Source organism: Mastigoproctus giganteus, chromosome 11 (assembly GCF_048544385.1).
Source record: "Mastigoproctus giganteus isolate SK-2022 chromosome 11, ASM4854438v1, whole genome shotgun sequence".
Classification (NCBI taxonomy): domain Eukaryota; kingdom Metazoa; phylum Arthropoda; class Arachnida; order Uropygi; family Thelyphonidae; genus Mastigoproctus; species Mastigoproctus giganteus.
Window position 1 is genome coordinate 96,726,440 of NC_143585.1, and position 16,942 is coordinate 96,743,381.

At 35.3% G+C, this 16,942-nt stretch overlaps 1 protein-coding gene across 4 annotated transcripts in view; it reads right to left on the reverse strand.

Annotated features, from left to right (window-relative positions):
• The window catches only part of LOC150078282 (armadillo-like helical domain-containing protein 3), a 405,573-nt gene that overhangs the window by 334,695 nt on the left and 53,936 nt on the right, over nt 1-16,942 (reverse strand). For all 4 annotated transcript variants that reach the window (XR_016547653.1, XM_090385517.1, XM_090385515.1 and 1 more), the window contains exon 5: nt 8,703-8,783. Coding sequence is in view for 3 of the 4 variants with exons in the window: in XM_090385517.1 (XP_090241643.1) it covers nt 8,703-8,783 (81 nt within the window). In the remaining variant the exon portion in view is untranslated. The remainder of the gene's footprint in view (nt 1-8,702; nt 8,784-16,942) is intronic.

Consider the following 16,942-nt stretch of genomic DNA (forward strand, 5'->3'; position numbering starts at 1 on the left):
ATTGACCTCATGCGTGCCCATCCCTGATATAGATAGATAACTGAATTCTGTACAAAGATATCATTACTGTTTGAAATACAATTTTTAAACTTAACTTTTGGTTGGTTTTGTTTATTGGACTAAAAGTTAAGCAAGTACATCATTACTGTTCTTGCAATATAGTATATTTTGATTTTGGTGCACTTTTCCAGGCAAGTCAGAATTTTTATTAATTTTATTACACCATTCAACTGTTCAATATGTAGTTTATGATAAACTACGCTACAAGAATTCACTTTCTGTTCAAATTTACCAATTGCTTTATTTTTAGGTTAATGCATTGTTTAAATTGAGAAGACAAAGCACAGAACTTGTATCAATCACCCAGACAACTTCTGCTACATTTGTGGACACAACCCCAAAAACCTCAGAGGAAGAAAATATACAATGTCACAAAAGTTGCATATTCATTGTACTTCGGCTGCAAGATCAGTGACCAAGAAAAAAAATTGGGCCCCACATATCTGCTGTATTACTTGTACAACGAACTTAAGGCTGTAGTTATATGGCAAGCTGAGAGCATTACCTTTTGCCATTCCTATGGTGTGGCATGAGCCCAAGAATCATTTCGACAACTGCTATTTCTGCATGACAAAAATAAAAGATATTTCCAAAAAGAGCAAGCACTGCATCAAATATCCCATCAGCAATTAGGCCAGTGCCACACGGTAAAGAACTGCCAGTACATGTGCCACCAAAATCTTGGGGATATTGGAGGTAGTGATGAAGGTACAGAAGAAATCGTTTTACCAGATGTCGCTGAACCATGTACTTCACATGACTTGGACTATGAGCCAGAAAAGGCCCCGCACTACACTGAAGGCGCCTCCGTAGCCAGGTGGGCAAGAGCAGCAGTGTGTAGCGCACGCTTCTTGATTATACCGGGGTTCGAGCCCGTCACCACCAAATACAAAGGTTGCGGAAAGGTCAGGGAATGACCACTGTATATCCACGGAGCAATATGGTCTTAGTTGCTAATGCTCCTAAAAAAAAAAAAAAAAAAAAAAAAAAAATCAAACAACTACACTGAACAAGAAGAATTAAATAAATAAATTTTCTGTTTATACTCCAGGACAACCAAACAGTCAGAGGAGTTTTACAAGATACACAGAATACAAGAAACAGCACCGTATTCAGCAGTCACAGGCTTGAACCCCGGTCACTCAAGGCACGTGTACTTATGCACCCGCATGCAGAATTAAGCGACTTGATCAGAGACTTGGGCTTTCCCAAAGAGAAGGCTGAATTACTCAGATCCAGACTACAACAGTGGAACTTACTTGCCAAATGTACAATATACCATAAGCGAAATGAAGAGTTTTAAGATATTTTGCAATGGAAAACAACATGTATGTCTGCAAAGACATAGTTGGTCTTATGCACGAACTGAACATTGATCACAATACCTCTCAATGGCGTTTGTTCATTGATGCATCAATGCTAGATTTTAAAGCAGTATTGCTTCATAATGGAAATACTTTACCATCAATTCCTCTTGTTCATGCTGTTGGCCTGAAAGAAACTTAAGGTAGTATATCCCAGATTCTTGATGCTATACGTTACAATGACTATGGTTGGAATATTTGTGGTGATCTCAAAGTAATTGGACTGCTTGTTGGGTTGCAAGGTGGTTTTTCACTAAATAACGTTTCCTGTGTTTGTGGGATAGTTGTACAACACTGGGACGAGAGATGAATATATTCCCAGCAAAAGCAATGTAAAGTACGTTTCATTAGTTGATCCACAAAAGGTTTTTCTTCCCCCTTTACATATCAAGCTTGAATTGATTAAGGATTTCACTAAGGTACTGGATAAAGAAAGCAGAGGATTCACATATTTACTGAAAATGTTTCAAAATTTATCTAGTGCAAAGCTGAAGGAAGGAATTTTCATAGGTCCTCAAATAAGAAAGCTCTTAAAAGATGAAGAATTTCAAAGAAACCTGAATGATGGTGAACTGGCTGCATGGAGATCTTTCAAGGCTGTGATACATGGATTCCTCAGAAAGAGAAAAGAAGAAAACTATGAGCAACTGGTGACAAACTTGCCAAAATGTTACAAGAACATGGAGTCCCGAAAGTCACTGAAAATGCATTTCCTTCATTCCCATCTGGATTTCTTTCCTGAAGATTTAGCAGATGTCAGTGATGAACAAGGAGAGCACTTCCACCAGGACGTATCTGCAATGGAAAAATGATACCAAAGTCGCTGGGACTCTGCCACGATGGGAGATTACTGTTGGTTCCTTAAAAGGAAAGCAATCTGGAGTATCACTGAGTGGGAAACATGTCTAAGTAACATATATTGTGTGTAATAATTACAACCATGTATGCGGGATATTGTATAAAAACAAGGAATTTAAAAAATGCGTATATCTTTTGATGTAGATGTGACAGAAGTAAAATATTGATATTTTCATAATCAGGACATTAATTTTGTTCAGAATAACCAACTTTTGTTCCAGCTCCAGAGGTATAACGAAAAAAAAAATTTTGTTATGTAGTGTAATTATCAAAAAAAATTTTGTCGGGTAGTGTAATTACCAAAAAAAAATTTTAAACAAGGAAGTGAGATTAGTTATGATATCAGTTCGCTTCCTCCTCTCCTTCAACCCGTGTACTTCAGACTAAATCGCATACAAATGGCATGCTTGAAGTGGTGAAACCCATGTTTAGTCTCTAGAGCAAAGTTTCCGGCATCCCCCTCCCCCCCATACTTTTCCTTCAATCCATGCACGGTACTAAGTACTATAGGTTTTGATACCTTTTGTGTTTGGGGTTTTCATAAAAAAAAAAAATAATAAAAATACTTGCAATACTAGATAACAACATTGCTACCTTTTTGTAGGTATCATTACTTCTACGCATATTTCTCTATTCAAAGCCTGCCAAAATAAAGTGTTCCGTGGTCTATGCCAATATATTAATAACCGAAAAAAAATTATGTTAAATATTATAATGATACAAAAGTGGTGTATACTAAAAATATGCAATATTTATTTTATTTTTTAATTATTAATTACGATTTTTGCAGAACACTTGTTCACATCTCACGGAATACTAGTGTTCCAAGGAACACAGTTTTAGAAACACTATTCTATATCTCCATAATCCTCATGAGGATGAAGAAAATCAGAATCTACAAAGCAAAGTTTATATTGCAAGAATTATTTATACTCTAGCTGAAATACTTGTACATTATCATCTTGGTACCCTTTCAATGTAAAGCCTATATATATAGTTCAAAGGCTTTCCGAAACAGTGGAATAACAAGAAGATAGTAGTGAGGTTGAAATTACAAACTCTACTTCTGCATCTTCATGTCCACATGATCAAACTAAAGAAGGTGAAGATGAACCACAAATGCCTTCAATGAAACAAACGGAGCAATATGGCCTTAGTTGCTAATGCTCCTAAAAACCAAATAATAACAATGAAACAAAAACTAGAGTTTGCCACTGATAAATAAAGATTGCAGGCTCTAAAAAAAAAAAAAAAAGTACTGATTGTGAGAAGATCTTTTTGAACTAAAGTTCAAAAAGATCTCAAAATTATCAAACAAGACAGCTGGGATTATTTGAAGAGGAAGAATCTACTCAAAATGAGCTTTCTCTGTCACAGGTAACATTTATACAAAAATTCACTCAGTGATGAGACTATCAATGCACTTTTTCTAAGATCTCATTTTTTTTAAAAAAATGTATGAAATAAAATAACCTTTGCATTTTTTCCACTGTTTGGTTTTTAAAAAATTCTAATCATATATAACTAGGTTTTAATAATTACATATAATTAGATCAGTAAAAATGTTGATTTCTATCAGAATGAAAATTTATGCGTTTTTATATGTTATAATGTTATATCATACTTGTATAACTTTACACATTTATATATTTTTTTATAAAATAAAATAAATAAAAAATTATTTATTTTGTTTTTATTTATTTCATTTTATAAAAAATATATAAATGTGTAGAGTTATACAAGTATAACTTGTTCACATACTTGTTCTGTTTTCAATTAATTTTTGTTATGTAAAATGCTGGTGTTCCATGAAAAAATAACGAAATACTGTTGTTTTTTCATTTTTCTAAAGTACTGCAATCTCTAATCATAGGGCTTGCAGCACAGGAAGCATTAACAAGAAGTGATTACACTGTTCTTAGTTGAAAAAAGAGGTTGGAGTTGGGATGTGATGGTTGCAATAAGTAAAGGGATGGGTTTTAATTTCAAGGAAGAGGACAATCTGATAGTTTAAGATGCTACGTGGCCCCTAATGATTGTGGAAATACCCAACGGAGGAAGGGCAAATACATCTTTTCTTCCATAACAGAGTAGAAAAAGATGATAGGAAAGTTAGTGATGAAAAGTACTGAAACTTATAACAGCTACAAGTTGATCTATACTAGTAGCACTGAAAAGGGCTAAGCTAGCAAAGGCCGAGTGTGAGAAATCGCCAACTAAGAGAGCAAAGAACGAGGGCAATAAGTTTCTAATGTATGTGAATACAAAATAAGAAAATGAATCAGACTGAACCCTTGCTCAAATGGTGTGGAAAAGTCATAGCTAACCCAGCATGTTGCTGATGAATTAATCAGGTACTTTGCAGTGATCTTTATGGAGAAAAATCCTTCCCTGAGGAGAAGCCTCAGGGAAGGGTTTTCCTCGGGTGTGAGTGAGACTTAGCAGTATAAAATTACACACCGTTTATTAGAAAAAAATTTCAAAGCAATTAAGGCTCCTGGAGTTCAGGGCACATGTTTAGTAATATTGAGGAAGGTAGAAAGAGAATGCATTGAACCATCAAAGTTAATTATGAGGGCATCGTTGAACTTGGGAGAAAGTATAAATATATCACCAATAGGTAAGGTATTGGTGATATATTGAACATAAGGCTTTTAGAACTGCCTTATGTATCACAATACATAAGGCAGTTCTAAAAGTGAAGTAGATAACTACAGACCAGTCAGTCTGACTTCAGTGTTAAGGAAAAATCATGGAGGCAATGATAAAAAGAGAAAACAGGTACATTTAACACAAATTTAATTCTGAAGAATACACAATGCATTTCTGCTAAAGGAATATCATGTTTAACTAACCAAGTTAACTTCTTTGACACAGTTATTTATGAGCTTAATGTAGGAAATAATTTTCGCAGTTTATTTGGATTTTAGAAAAACAATTTACTTGGTCCCTCATGAGAGGTTACTGTACAAGCTGGAAAATATTGAGATCACAAGGCAAATCCTTAGATAGACCACAAAATGGTTGTAAGGCAGAGGTTTGTGATTAATAGTTACTCTTCATGTTGAGCCAATGTAAGGTGTAGATCCCCAAGGATCGGTACTAGGACCACTCTTGTTGACTTTCTTAAATGACATCAATAAAAGGATAGAAGACATGGTATCAAGATCAGTAGAGTAGTTTATGATCAGTGCCAAAGAGCTTCTTTGGGATAACTTGTATAGAATTCAGGGATGGTGAGGAAAAATAGCAGTTATGTTCTAATGCACCAAAATGCGTATATTCCCCAAGTGCAAGGTCTTGCAGCAAAATGCAAGACCCTACACTTGGAGAATAGCAACCACAAAATAACTTATACACTTGGTGGGGTTTAGCTAAAGACAGTAGAGGAAGAAAGGGATTTGCAAGTTATGATATAGTTGGACATGACATCTCCAAGTAAGTAGAGAGGCAGTAAGCAAAGTCCATGTGTCTTATCAAAGATTTATCAAACATTTGCTTGTAGAGACAGAGAGGTTATAATTCCACTGTATAAGGCAATTCGACCTTCTTGAAACAAACAGTCCAAAGATGGGCAACTTGCCTGGCAAGATCAGCAAAAGGGAATCCATAGAAGGAAAGACTTTGAATATGTGGGCTACAGAGTTTGGAAACTAAGAACCATAGGAGAGACTTATTGAGATGTATAAGATTCTGGGAAGTGAAAGTAAAATGAATGAGGGTGAAATTTTAACTATTATAAATGATTCCAGAATTAAGCACCATAAATTCAAATTACAGGTAAAGAGATTTAGATTGGACTGCAGGAAGTTTTCTTTTAGCTAGTCAGTTATTAATCGCCAGAAAAGTCACCTCCGTGGGCGACTGAGGCTGACAGCTTGAGGAAATTCAAAGGTCAGTTGAATAGATACCTATGTGATGAGGGAGTCAAGCAGACTATTCTGTATTATTTTGGCTGGCACAGCAAAAGCCTAGGATTTCCTTGCACCATATGACTAATTTTAATGCTGATGTCTATTTTTTCCTTCCCTCTGGGTTATACATTTTTTGCCATATTGCATTATTTTTTTGGCTGCAAAAGCTCTTAAAGATCATCCTTCAACTTTTATCACTGCTTTCAATAATCTACTCAGGCTGCTAAATATTTTATTTATAAGGAAGACATCACCTCAATATTCATATATATTGTTTTATTTTTTCACAAGATAATATTTGTTAATATGTAGATCAGCCTCCACCATATTATTCTTTAATTCTTTACAACAGATTTATTAAGGCTTTGTTTAACCTGCAAATAAATTATTTAATTTAAATGCATTAGTTTGTGCAGTATAAATTTATGTCAACCTTTATAGAATTATTTCTTTGGGAAAAATTATCTAGTTTGTAAATAATAGAGCAAAGAAATACAGAAAAGAGAGTAAAGACATAAATAACAGGCAGAAGAAAAACAGAAATATAGAAAAGAGTAAAAAAGAGTAAAGAAACAAAATAAATTACGGTATAAAACAAAAACATAAAATAAAAATAAATAAGTATATTGTTATACATTATATAACCCTGGTGTCATTATCAAAGTTGCATGTTGTTATCAGAGTTGTTCTTCCTAAACAATCTTTTTTCTCTTACTCCTCACAAAATTTTAGCACCCTTTTCTTGCTAAAACTTTGCTAAGTTTGTCCATATGTTATTTACTTCTTTTTCTCTTCTGGGCCATATTTATCATGAATTTAACCTCTTACTTTCATTTTCTTTTCTTTTCTTTTTTTTTAATTTTACCACTTGAGGTCTCTACTGTATTAGCTTTTATGTTCTAGATATTTTCATTGCATCTCCTTTTTGGTTTTGTTCTGGCTTAGTCAGGTAAGTTCTTTTACTATTTGGTTTATACATTTTCTTTTTGTTCCTCTTGTTGAGTCAACCATTAACCACATTCCTGCATTATGTGTTTGCCCCCTATTTATCACCTTTTGGCCTTAACCTTAAGTTTTAATTCAGTACACCCAAGATTAAAATACACCTTAGAACTAGAAACTAATAACGCAATCAATTTTCTTAATTTACCCATATATAAACAAAATAACAGGCTTAAGACGAAAATCTACAGGAAAAAACCAACACAGGCCAATATCTACATTTTCTCTCACATCACCCCCTCAGTGTAAAAAAATCAGTTCTTTACACCCAAGTTTTTAATGCCTTCAAGTACTGCCAATCTCAGGATGATCTATCTTTTGAGCTAAAATATCTCACTGAAAAATTTACAGCCAGAAAATTAATAATCTCTATATCTCTATATTAGATCTCTTAATCTCTATATTTCTTATTTGGCCTCATTATTTCTGTATTAAATACATTAAAAATAAAACTTTCTAGATAATGGAAAAATCTAAATAACAGCACTGTGAATCCACAAAGGTGCCGTTATTTCGAAAGTCTACTGTACTTCTAATAACCATTCAAGTATGTGGAAAACGAAAGAAATTACATTAGGTATAATTTTAGCCATTACATTAAATAATAAGTATTTTATTATAAACAAATAAATACAGAGTTGAACTCACTGATGCATATTGTCCATGGTTATGTATAACACCAAGGTCGGAAGTAATCAAATTTAAGATATCAAGTTTCATATCAGTCTTGTAATTTTCAATTAGATTTAGATAAGACAAAAAGAACTCAGTAACAAGATTAATTTCTAATCTAAGATCCAGATTATAGATTAATCTGAGGTTCTGGTTTATAAATTAATCTCGTTTCAGTTAGAAAAACACTGAAATAGAAATGATGAGAAAAACACAGTTTTTCTCATCTTCTCTATTTCAGAAGGTTCAGCTTCCTTTCATGTTTATCTGAAAATAATCATATATAGAGTGTTTTCGTAAGTACCAGTTTTTTTACAATGCTTCGAGTTTACTTATTTATTTCATCATATTACTCCCTTTAACATTAAATTTAATCAATTTATTTTTGAATGCACAATTCAAAATTGTAGTAATGTTTTCTTATTTTTACTTGCTTTTTTTAACCTTCATAACAGTGTGTCAAAGTCAGTCCAGAAATGTCATCTGTTACTATGTAATAGCTTAGTATACTAAATGTTCTGAATGGAGGCTCTCTTAACATTACGGTATCGATAAACAAATTCCTGCTTTCCAAATATGGGGTTAAGCGTTATAACTCTAATCTAATATTATCCGAAATATGTTAATTAAAAATTGTCTTTGGTAATTAAGGGCAGGTGGTGCCAAAATTGACCAGCACTGAGTTGATAGACCCCCAATCATACAACAACAAAATGGACACATTGTTCCATTCCATTCCAACTAAAAAGAAAGTATAAATAATAAGTATTTTTACTTATTATTTATACTTTCTATATAGCAAACATATAGAAAGAGAATTCTAATGACTTACCTGAAGCGCATTGAGAATTCTAATTTGGTTATCTGCCTTGAGAGCATTAACACAGTGATAAAAAAGATTGTTAATTACACCCTGAAAAAATGAAATTTTTTAATGTACAATTATCTATTTAGCATCACTTCACAATTTCATATTGTAACTAAAATAAATCAAAATATTTCAAAATAAAACCTATATAAAAGCAAGTGTTGATGAAACACCATGTTGACACAATCTAGCTCAGTGAATCGCCACTTGTGGTCAAGCAGTTATTCCACCAGTGACACATGAACAATAAACTAAACTAAAAATGTGGTCTGCAATGTGGAAAAGTTTAGAAAGCACTGGTCTAAATTAGAAACAACTGAAGTAATAAACATATCAAAGATTCCAGGTATCTTAGCACATTACAGTATAAATGTTATTTGGAAATGATGATACATGGTGATTATTCCACAGATTATACAATTTAAATAAATTGTATGATCTATGGAATAATAAATACCAGGGTACCTGCCCACCCACCCACTGATGAAAGGCCAACTAGCTTTGAAATGGTGCCATCTGGGTGGTGGTGCCCACGAAAGAATAAGCAACAATAGTCTTTTCTATTAGTGAAAAGTTACTTATTCAAGGTAGTGCAATACATGGGCAATTCATTGTGACGGATGAGCACAAATGAGATACTCACATTTGTGCTCATCCTTATTGCACACTACTAGTGTAGTTTTTCTTTAAGAGTTGTCTATGGTGTATCCACACTAATATTATATAGATATCTAATAATATATAGATATATTATATAGGACCAGGGTATGTCTGCCAGGGGCAAAGGTTGATGACATTGTAGAGCGGATATCATCTTTTAAGGGCACAAAAGGTGATATAGTTGTACACGTTGGCACTAATGATATTAAGAGTAGGAGACCGGCAGAATTACTTAACAAGTACAGGTCACTGTTGAACAAAAGCCGAGAATTAGGATTGAATTTGAAAGTGTCTGCAATTCTGCCCAGACACGACAGGAGGGAGTATATGATGAGAGCCTTGTCGATCAATTCGGCCCTGGAAAGATTGTGCAAGGCTCAAGGGATAGAATTCAGGAGAGACTGCTTCTACAGGGATAGGATACACTTAAATAGAATGGGTGCAAGAATATTTGCTGATGCTATCGAGGCAGTGTTAGGTGGGTCGGAAAACTGTTAGCTTGGGGGGATACAAGGACTAATAGTTTAACAGTAGCCATAGGCAGAGGTGAAGGTGATTCTTGCACAACTTCTATCAGAATAAGTAGCGACCTGGAGCGAGGGGGGTGTTGGGGGTTTCAGAGACGGATGGCAGTCATTCTGAAATAGGTGGGTATATGGGATGTGTTAGGGTAACTAGGAATAGGAGCATGTACACCAATGCTAGAAGTATAGTAAATATTGATGAATTTGAAGTGTTGGTCAAGACATCAAAGGCGGATATTGTTGGGATAGCAGAGACGTGGTGTCACACAGATATCAGGAATGCAAAACTGGAATTTGGGGAGTACAATGTGTACAGAAAGGATAGAATGGGAGGAGGTGTTATGCTATTAATTAAGAAAAACATAAAATCAAAAGAAGTGCACCCAGCTGACATAGATGAACAGTGCACTGTTGAGTCAGTTTGGTGTAACATAAGCACTGTGAAAGCAAAAATAAGAGTAGGAGTGTGTTATAGGCCTAATGACTCGAATGAGTACAATGAACAATTGTACAGAGAAATAAAGTGTGCCAGTAAATCAGAATGTCTTATAATGGGGGATTTTAACTTCCCAGATATTGACTGGAACTTGTGGTTTGGTCATTCACACACTAGTCAGACTTTTGTGGATTTATTGGATGATTGTTTTCTGCAGCAGCATGTTCGAGAGGCAACCAGAGAGAGTAATACTCTTGATCTGGTTATCAGTAGTGATCATTCGTGTATTAAGAATCTGCAGATAAAGGAACCACTGGGTGGCAGTGATCACAGTGTACTGATGTGAGATTTACTTAAACATATAATTACCATCAGGGGTAAAGGAAAGGGTTTTTGCTTACATAAAGGTGAGTACAGTGGTCTCAGAAAGTTTTTAAATTCTGTACAGTGGGATAAACTGACGATGTTACCAACAGTAAATTCTAAGTGGGAAGATTCAAGGAATTAATCATGGATGCTACTAAAAGTTTCATACCTATTAAAAAATACTGTTCAAGGATTAGGCCTAAATGGTTACCTAATGAACTAATGAGACTCGTAACAGGGAAGAAAAATGCATGGGATGCATATAAATTATCAAGCGACTCAGAAGCCTATGGCAGATATAAGCTAGTCTGTAATCAGGTCACAAAGGAGGTTAGGCAGGCGAAGGCAGATTATGAGAAATCCTTGGCAAAAGATGCTAAGAAAAACAGCAAGGATTTCTTTACTTATATAAACTCTAAAAGGAAGGGGATGAATCTGATTGGTCCACTTGACATCAATGGTTCGACTGTTGATGATCCTGCTCAGATAGCAAACAAACTGAATGAGTATTTTGCATCTACAATCACACGAGGAATTATTAAGGTTTGAAAATGGCAGAAAGTTATCAAATTGTAGCAGGATACTTAATGATTTTGTAATAACTGAGAGCAAAGTGGAGGAGAACTTGTTGAAGTTAAACATAAGAAAAGCACCTGGGGTGGATGGGATCTATCCAGTTATATTAAAGGAGGCGGCAAAGCAACTACGCAAACCCTTGGCCATAATTATGAGAGCATCCTTGGACTCTGGGGAGGTTCCCACAGACTGGAGATGTGCAAATGTATCCCCAATTCACAAAGGGGGATCGAAGGGTGACACGAGTAATTACAGACCAGTTAGTTTAACTTCTGTTCCGGGTAAAATAATGGAGTCACTGGTTAAAGATGCATTGCAGGATCATCTAGACAAGGCTGCAGCAATAATTCAGACACAGTATGGGTTTGTTAAGGGAAAGTTTTGTCTGACAAATTTTATAGGATATTAATATTATGATGTGGTTACAAAGGAACTGGATGCAAAAAATAATTTTGATATCATATATTTGGATTTCAGGAAAGCTTTTGACACTGTTGCGCATGAAAGACTATTGTACAAATTGGAGCAGAATGGTATTAAGGGTAAGTTGCTACAATGGATAAAAGGATGGTTAAGTGGGAGAAGAGAGAGGAGGGTGGTAATCAATGGGTGCTACTCTTCATGGACTAATGTTATTTGGAGTCCCAAAGGGTTTGGTGTTGGGTCCACTGTTGTTTTGTATATTTATCAATGATATTGATAAAGGTATATCAGGCTTAATGTCGAAGTTTGCAGATGATACAAAAAAGTTGACAGGGTTGTTAATGACAGTAATAGCAGTGTGCTACTGCAATAAGATCTAGATAATTTGAGCAGATGGGCTAAGAAGTGGCAACTAAAGTTTAACCATGAGAAATGCAAAGTACTGCATATGGGTAGAAGTAACCCCAGAGAAACGTACCAACTGTGTGGTACTACACTTAAGGTGGTAGAAAATGAAAAAGACTTGGGACTAATTGTGCAGGCAGATATGAAGTTTTCTGAGCAATGCAGACAGGCTGCCAGGGCAGGTCATGGGGTTTTGTCAATGATATATAGGAATTTTGCTAGCAGGGAAAAGGAGGTGATTATCCCTCTGTATAAGGCAATGGTCAGGCCATGCCTTGAGTACTGCGTACAGGTCTGGAGGCCTCATTTTAGGAAGGATGTAGATTTACTTGAGCGTGTACAGAGAAGGGCAAGAAGATTGGCGAGGGGAATGAAGGGATCCTCTTACCAAGAGAGGCTTAAGTTCTGCAAACTGCAGTGGCTGGAGACTAAGCACCTGCGAGGTGATCTGATTGAGGTGTATAAGGGCTCGAATGGGTTGAGCAAGCTGAATTCTGATGAGATCCTTCCACTTGCTCAGATTACGAACCTAAGGGGGCATAAATTCAAATTAAGAAAAGAGATGTAGAATAGATGTGCAGAAATTTGCCTTTAGCCAGCGTGTGGTTAATTGCTGGAACAAACTTCCATCTGTCGTTGTGGAAGTTGATAGGTTGAATAAATTTAAGGAGGAACTGGACAGGCATTTGGAGGGAATGGTGTGATTTTTTTTTTGGCTGATGCTGCGTAAGCTCATACACATGCTTTCTTGCATCACATGCCACTACTACTACTACTACATAGATTATACAATGTAACGAAGCATTCTTCATGTGGATAGTTAAAAGTTAGTTTATTAACAGCTTATGACCTAATTACACTAAATTTGATACAAAGATGACATTTCAGAACCCTTGCCAGAGAAACATACCAACACAGTCTGATAGCAGCTCCTCAGTCCTTGGCTGTCCAAGAAGCAGACCTAGTTTGACAACAAAGGAGTAAGGAGCAGTTATCAGCTCAGATATTGGTTCTGATGACTGGTTCTGAATATCACCTTTGTATCAAATTTGGCAAATTATGTCACAAACTTTTAACAAACTAATTTTTAACCATCCAGTGGTATAAGGGTGTTTCATTACATTATTTAATCTAAACATAAATGTTTTGATGTTATGAAAAGAAAAACCAAATAAAATCAAATTTCCATAAGACTATGAAGTTCTAATGGTATTCTACTTCATAAAGATTCATTATGCTATAGATATATGTTTCTGTACCAATCTGCATGTTGCTTGGGCTGAAAAACCCAGAATAATTCGCAGGAAGAACCCTACTCCTGTTCGTACCTACTCCCTCTCCAAATGAATGACAAGTAACAAACCACTACACTGTCAGAGAAGACTTGGCTGAGCTCTCCCCTTTCTTAGCGGCTATAACAGAAACCTAGCAATGATTTGCATATCATTTGGCTGTAAAATTTAATTAACACATCAATATATACATTTAATCCATAAAGTGACTTGACATGTGGGATGGATTACCATACTTTAACATTCATACAGCCATTTATGAAAAATTCCCATCAGTTTTTTTCTTTTTTTTTCTCCAGTCAATAATAATATAAATTCAGTAAAAATAATACATGGTTATGCAATTATCACATGATCTTTTGGTCAACAGTATGTACTGAGGAAACTATGGGCAACAGCACGTGTCACTGGATATGAAGTTATTAATATTATATTCACTGGAAATATTAATAGACAGGGGGCAGAAGACCATTCATCAATATAGCATTTATTAGTGCAGTGAACATCAGCTTTGAAGCGAAGTATTTATTTTGGAACATTCCATTGCACCAATATCATTTTTGCAATATAAAGACATTCACAGTAATTACATATCCAAACAGGCCTGTACTAAACCAGTCACCACTACAGGAACTCCCCGACTTACATAATACTCGACTTACGGAAATTCCACTTTACGTAAGTTTTTGCCAGCCAGTGCAAACTTAAAAAAGTCGTGGAAACGTATTTTGCATCCATTAGGAATAAATGGAGGTACTATGAAAATATCGTAATGTGAACCCAACGACACATTGGTTTTTTTTTTGGTAATTCGTTCCAAGACCTTGGAAGTTGAAATTTTCGCTATATAACTGAGCTATTTATCTCTCTAAAAGGTCATTTTTATAATGGAAATTGTGCTACACTTTCATCATTATCATGTTCCATTATAGGAATCAATTTTGAACACCTTTGTGATATTTTTCTAAAACACATTTCTAGAGGTCATACCATAAAACTATAAAACCAATTTGCACTTTTCGGTTTATTGGACTTTTCTGTTAGCGCAATCTATTATAAACGGGTAGTAAACTCGAGCTTATTGCATTCGCAATAATCCCGATAACTGGAATTCCGTGGGTTTTTACGTTATTATGGTGAAATGAGTTACCCTTCATAGAAACCTTCAATTATATAAAAAACATAAATAAATTTTTAGAATCTTCTCTTCATTCCTATTTATTTATTACAATGATGAAGGGAAAGCGACCAATGGAAAGTGCAATTGCTGGCAGTACTAGGAAACAAAACGAAACAAACTGATTTAGAAATGAAGATGATTAAGTAGGAAGTAGGACAAAGTTTATCATCTATTGCACGGAATTAGGTCTCGCTACTTCTAGAGTGAATACTATTTTAAGGGACAGTGCACATATAAAAGAACATGTTCAAGTATCAACTTACTCCACACCGGGGCCAGTACTCCCCAACAGTGATCACAAAACAGCGTTCAGGTGCTATACCAAAGATGGAAAAGCTATTAATAATATGGATGGAGAATCATATTCAGAAGCAAGTGCCCTTGAATCTAATGGCCATTCTAGCAAAAAGTATTTAAGAAGATACCGATAAAAACGGCAAACCCTAAGCCAAGTTCATGGCAAGCAACGGGCTGGTTTCCAAAACATTAAAGTATGTGGTGAAGTTGCCAGTACTGATTCTGCAGCTGCAGAGAAATTTTGTGATATGTTGGAAAAAACCCCTTCTAAATCTCCACAGCCCTCAACTTCCACAGCAGCATGCTTATCAGCTGGAGAGTTAATTCTGGAAACAATGCTCGAAAGGTAAAACTTGCTGACGTTATGCCAGTCTCCTCTCTCAATTTTGTAATTTTATAATTTTGAAATTTTTGTAATTTTGTTCACTTGCGTAATTTTTCCTGCGCACGAGATAAAAAAATTGAATAAATAATTCTATTTACATGTTTGTCGAACATTTCTCTTTTTCTTCTCTCAAATTCAGCACACATAGTTGCAAGCGTGGAATTTCCCTGAATGCTTATTTAGGGAATTCCGACTTATGTAACCTTCCATGGAACACAACCCTTACATAAGTCGGGAAGTTCCTGTATTATATACACACATATTCTTCACATATATATATGTCAAACAACACATATATATTCTTCATAGAATAAAGCACAGTAGAAAGAGTGAAAACTTGAGTAAGGCAGATACTTCCAATGTATTTTTAACAGATTTAATTAAATTCTATATTCATTTTTAATAAAATTTTGTTGTACTGTAAACTAAGTTGCTTTTAATTGGATAATTAAAATTTGTAATGATAATCCTGAAAATTTGTAATGACAATTTTATTTTTTCTGTGAACCATAATTAGGCACCTCCATAGCCAGGTGGGCAGGAGCGGCAGTGCATAGCACACGCTTCTTGATGAGACCGGGGTTCGAGCCCGTGCCCACCAAATACTGAGGATGCTGAAAGGTCAGGGAATGACCAGCACATATCCCCGAAACAATATGGCCTTAGTTACTAATGCTCCTAAAAACCAAATAACAAACAACAAACAAACGAACCATAATTAGCAGTTTTTCCCACCATTGCTGCTATATGCAAGAATATTCATCTGATCCTTGGACAGTGTCAAATCAATGCAGAGGCTGTGGAACAGTATGAAAAAGGTTATCCAAAATAGTATATATCAAATTTACAGATAACAGTAGATTCCAATTATTAGAATCATACTGGAAATTGAAAATTAATTCAATTAACCAGTTGATTCAATTATCAGGATTTTTTTTTTTGTAAAAATAATGTTCAAAAATACTTTTAGCATTAGCATTAGTAGAAGCATTTGATGCAAGAAAGCAAAGCTTATGCAGCAACAGCCAAAAAAAAAAAAAAAAAAAAAGAAGAAACCACTTCCACTTCACTCCTCTGTTCGTTCAAAATACCTGTCCAGCTGAGCCTTAAACTTATTTAGGCTATCAACTTCCACGACAAGGGATGGAAGTCTGTTCCACCAACCAACCACCCTCTGGCTAACGGCAAATTTCCGCACATTTATCCTACATCTATCTTTCCTCAATTTGAATTTATGCCCTCTCAGGTGATTATTCTGAGCGAGAGGAAGAATCCCATCATCATTGAGCATGCTCAAACCTTTCAAGGCTTTGTACACCTCTATCAGATCACCTCGCTGGTGCCTAGTCTCTAGACACTGTAATTTGCAAAACTTAAGCCTTTCTTCGTAAGAACACCCCTTTGTTCCATTCACTAATCTTGTTGCCCTTCTCTGTACTCGTTCCAGTAGCTCTACATCCTTCTTGAAATTAGGCTTCCAGACCTGTAAACAGTACTCTAGGTGTGGCCTGACCATTGCCTTATACAAGGGAATAATCACCTCCTTATCCCTGCTAGAAAAATTCCTATATATCATTGACAATACACCATGAGCTACTCTTGCAGCCTGTCTGCACTGCTCAGAGAACTTCATATCTGCCTGCACAACCACCCCCAGGTC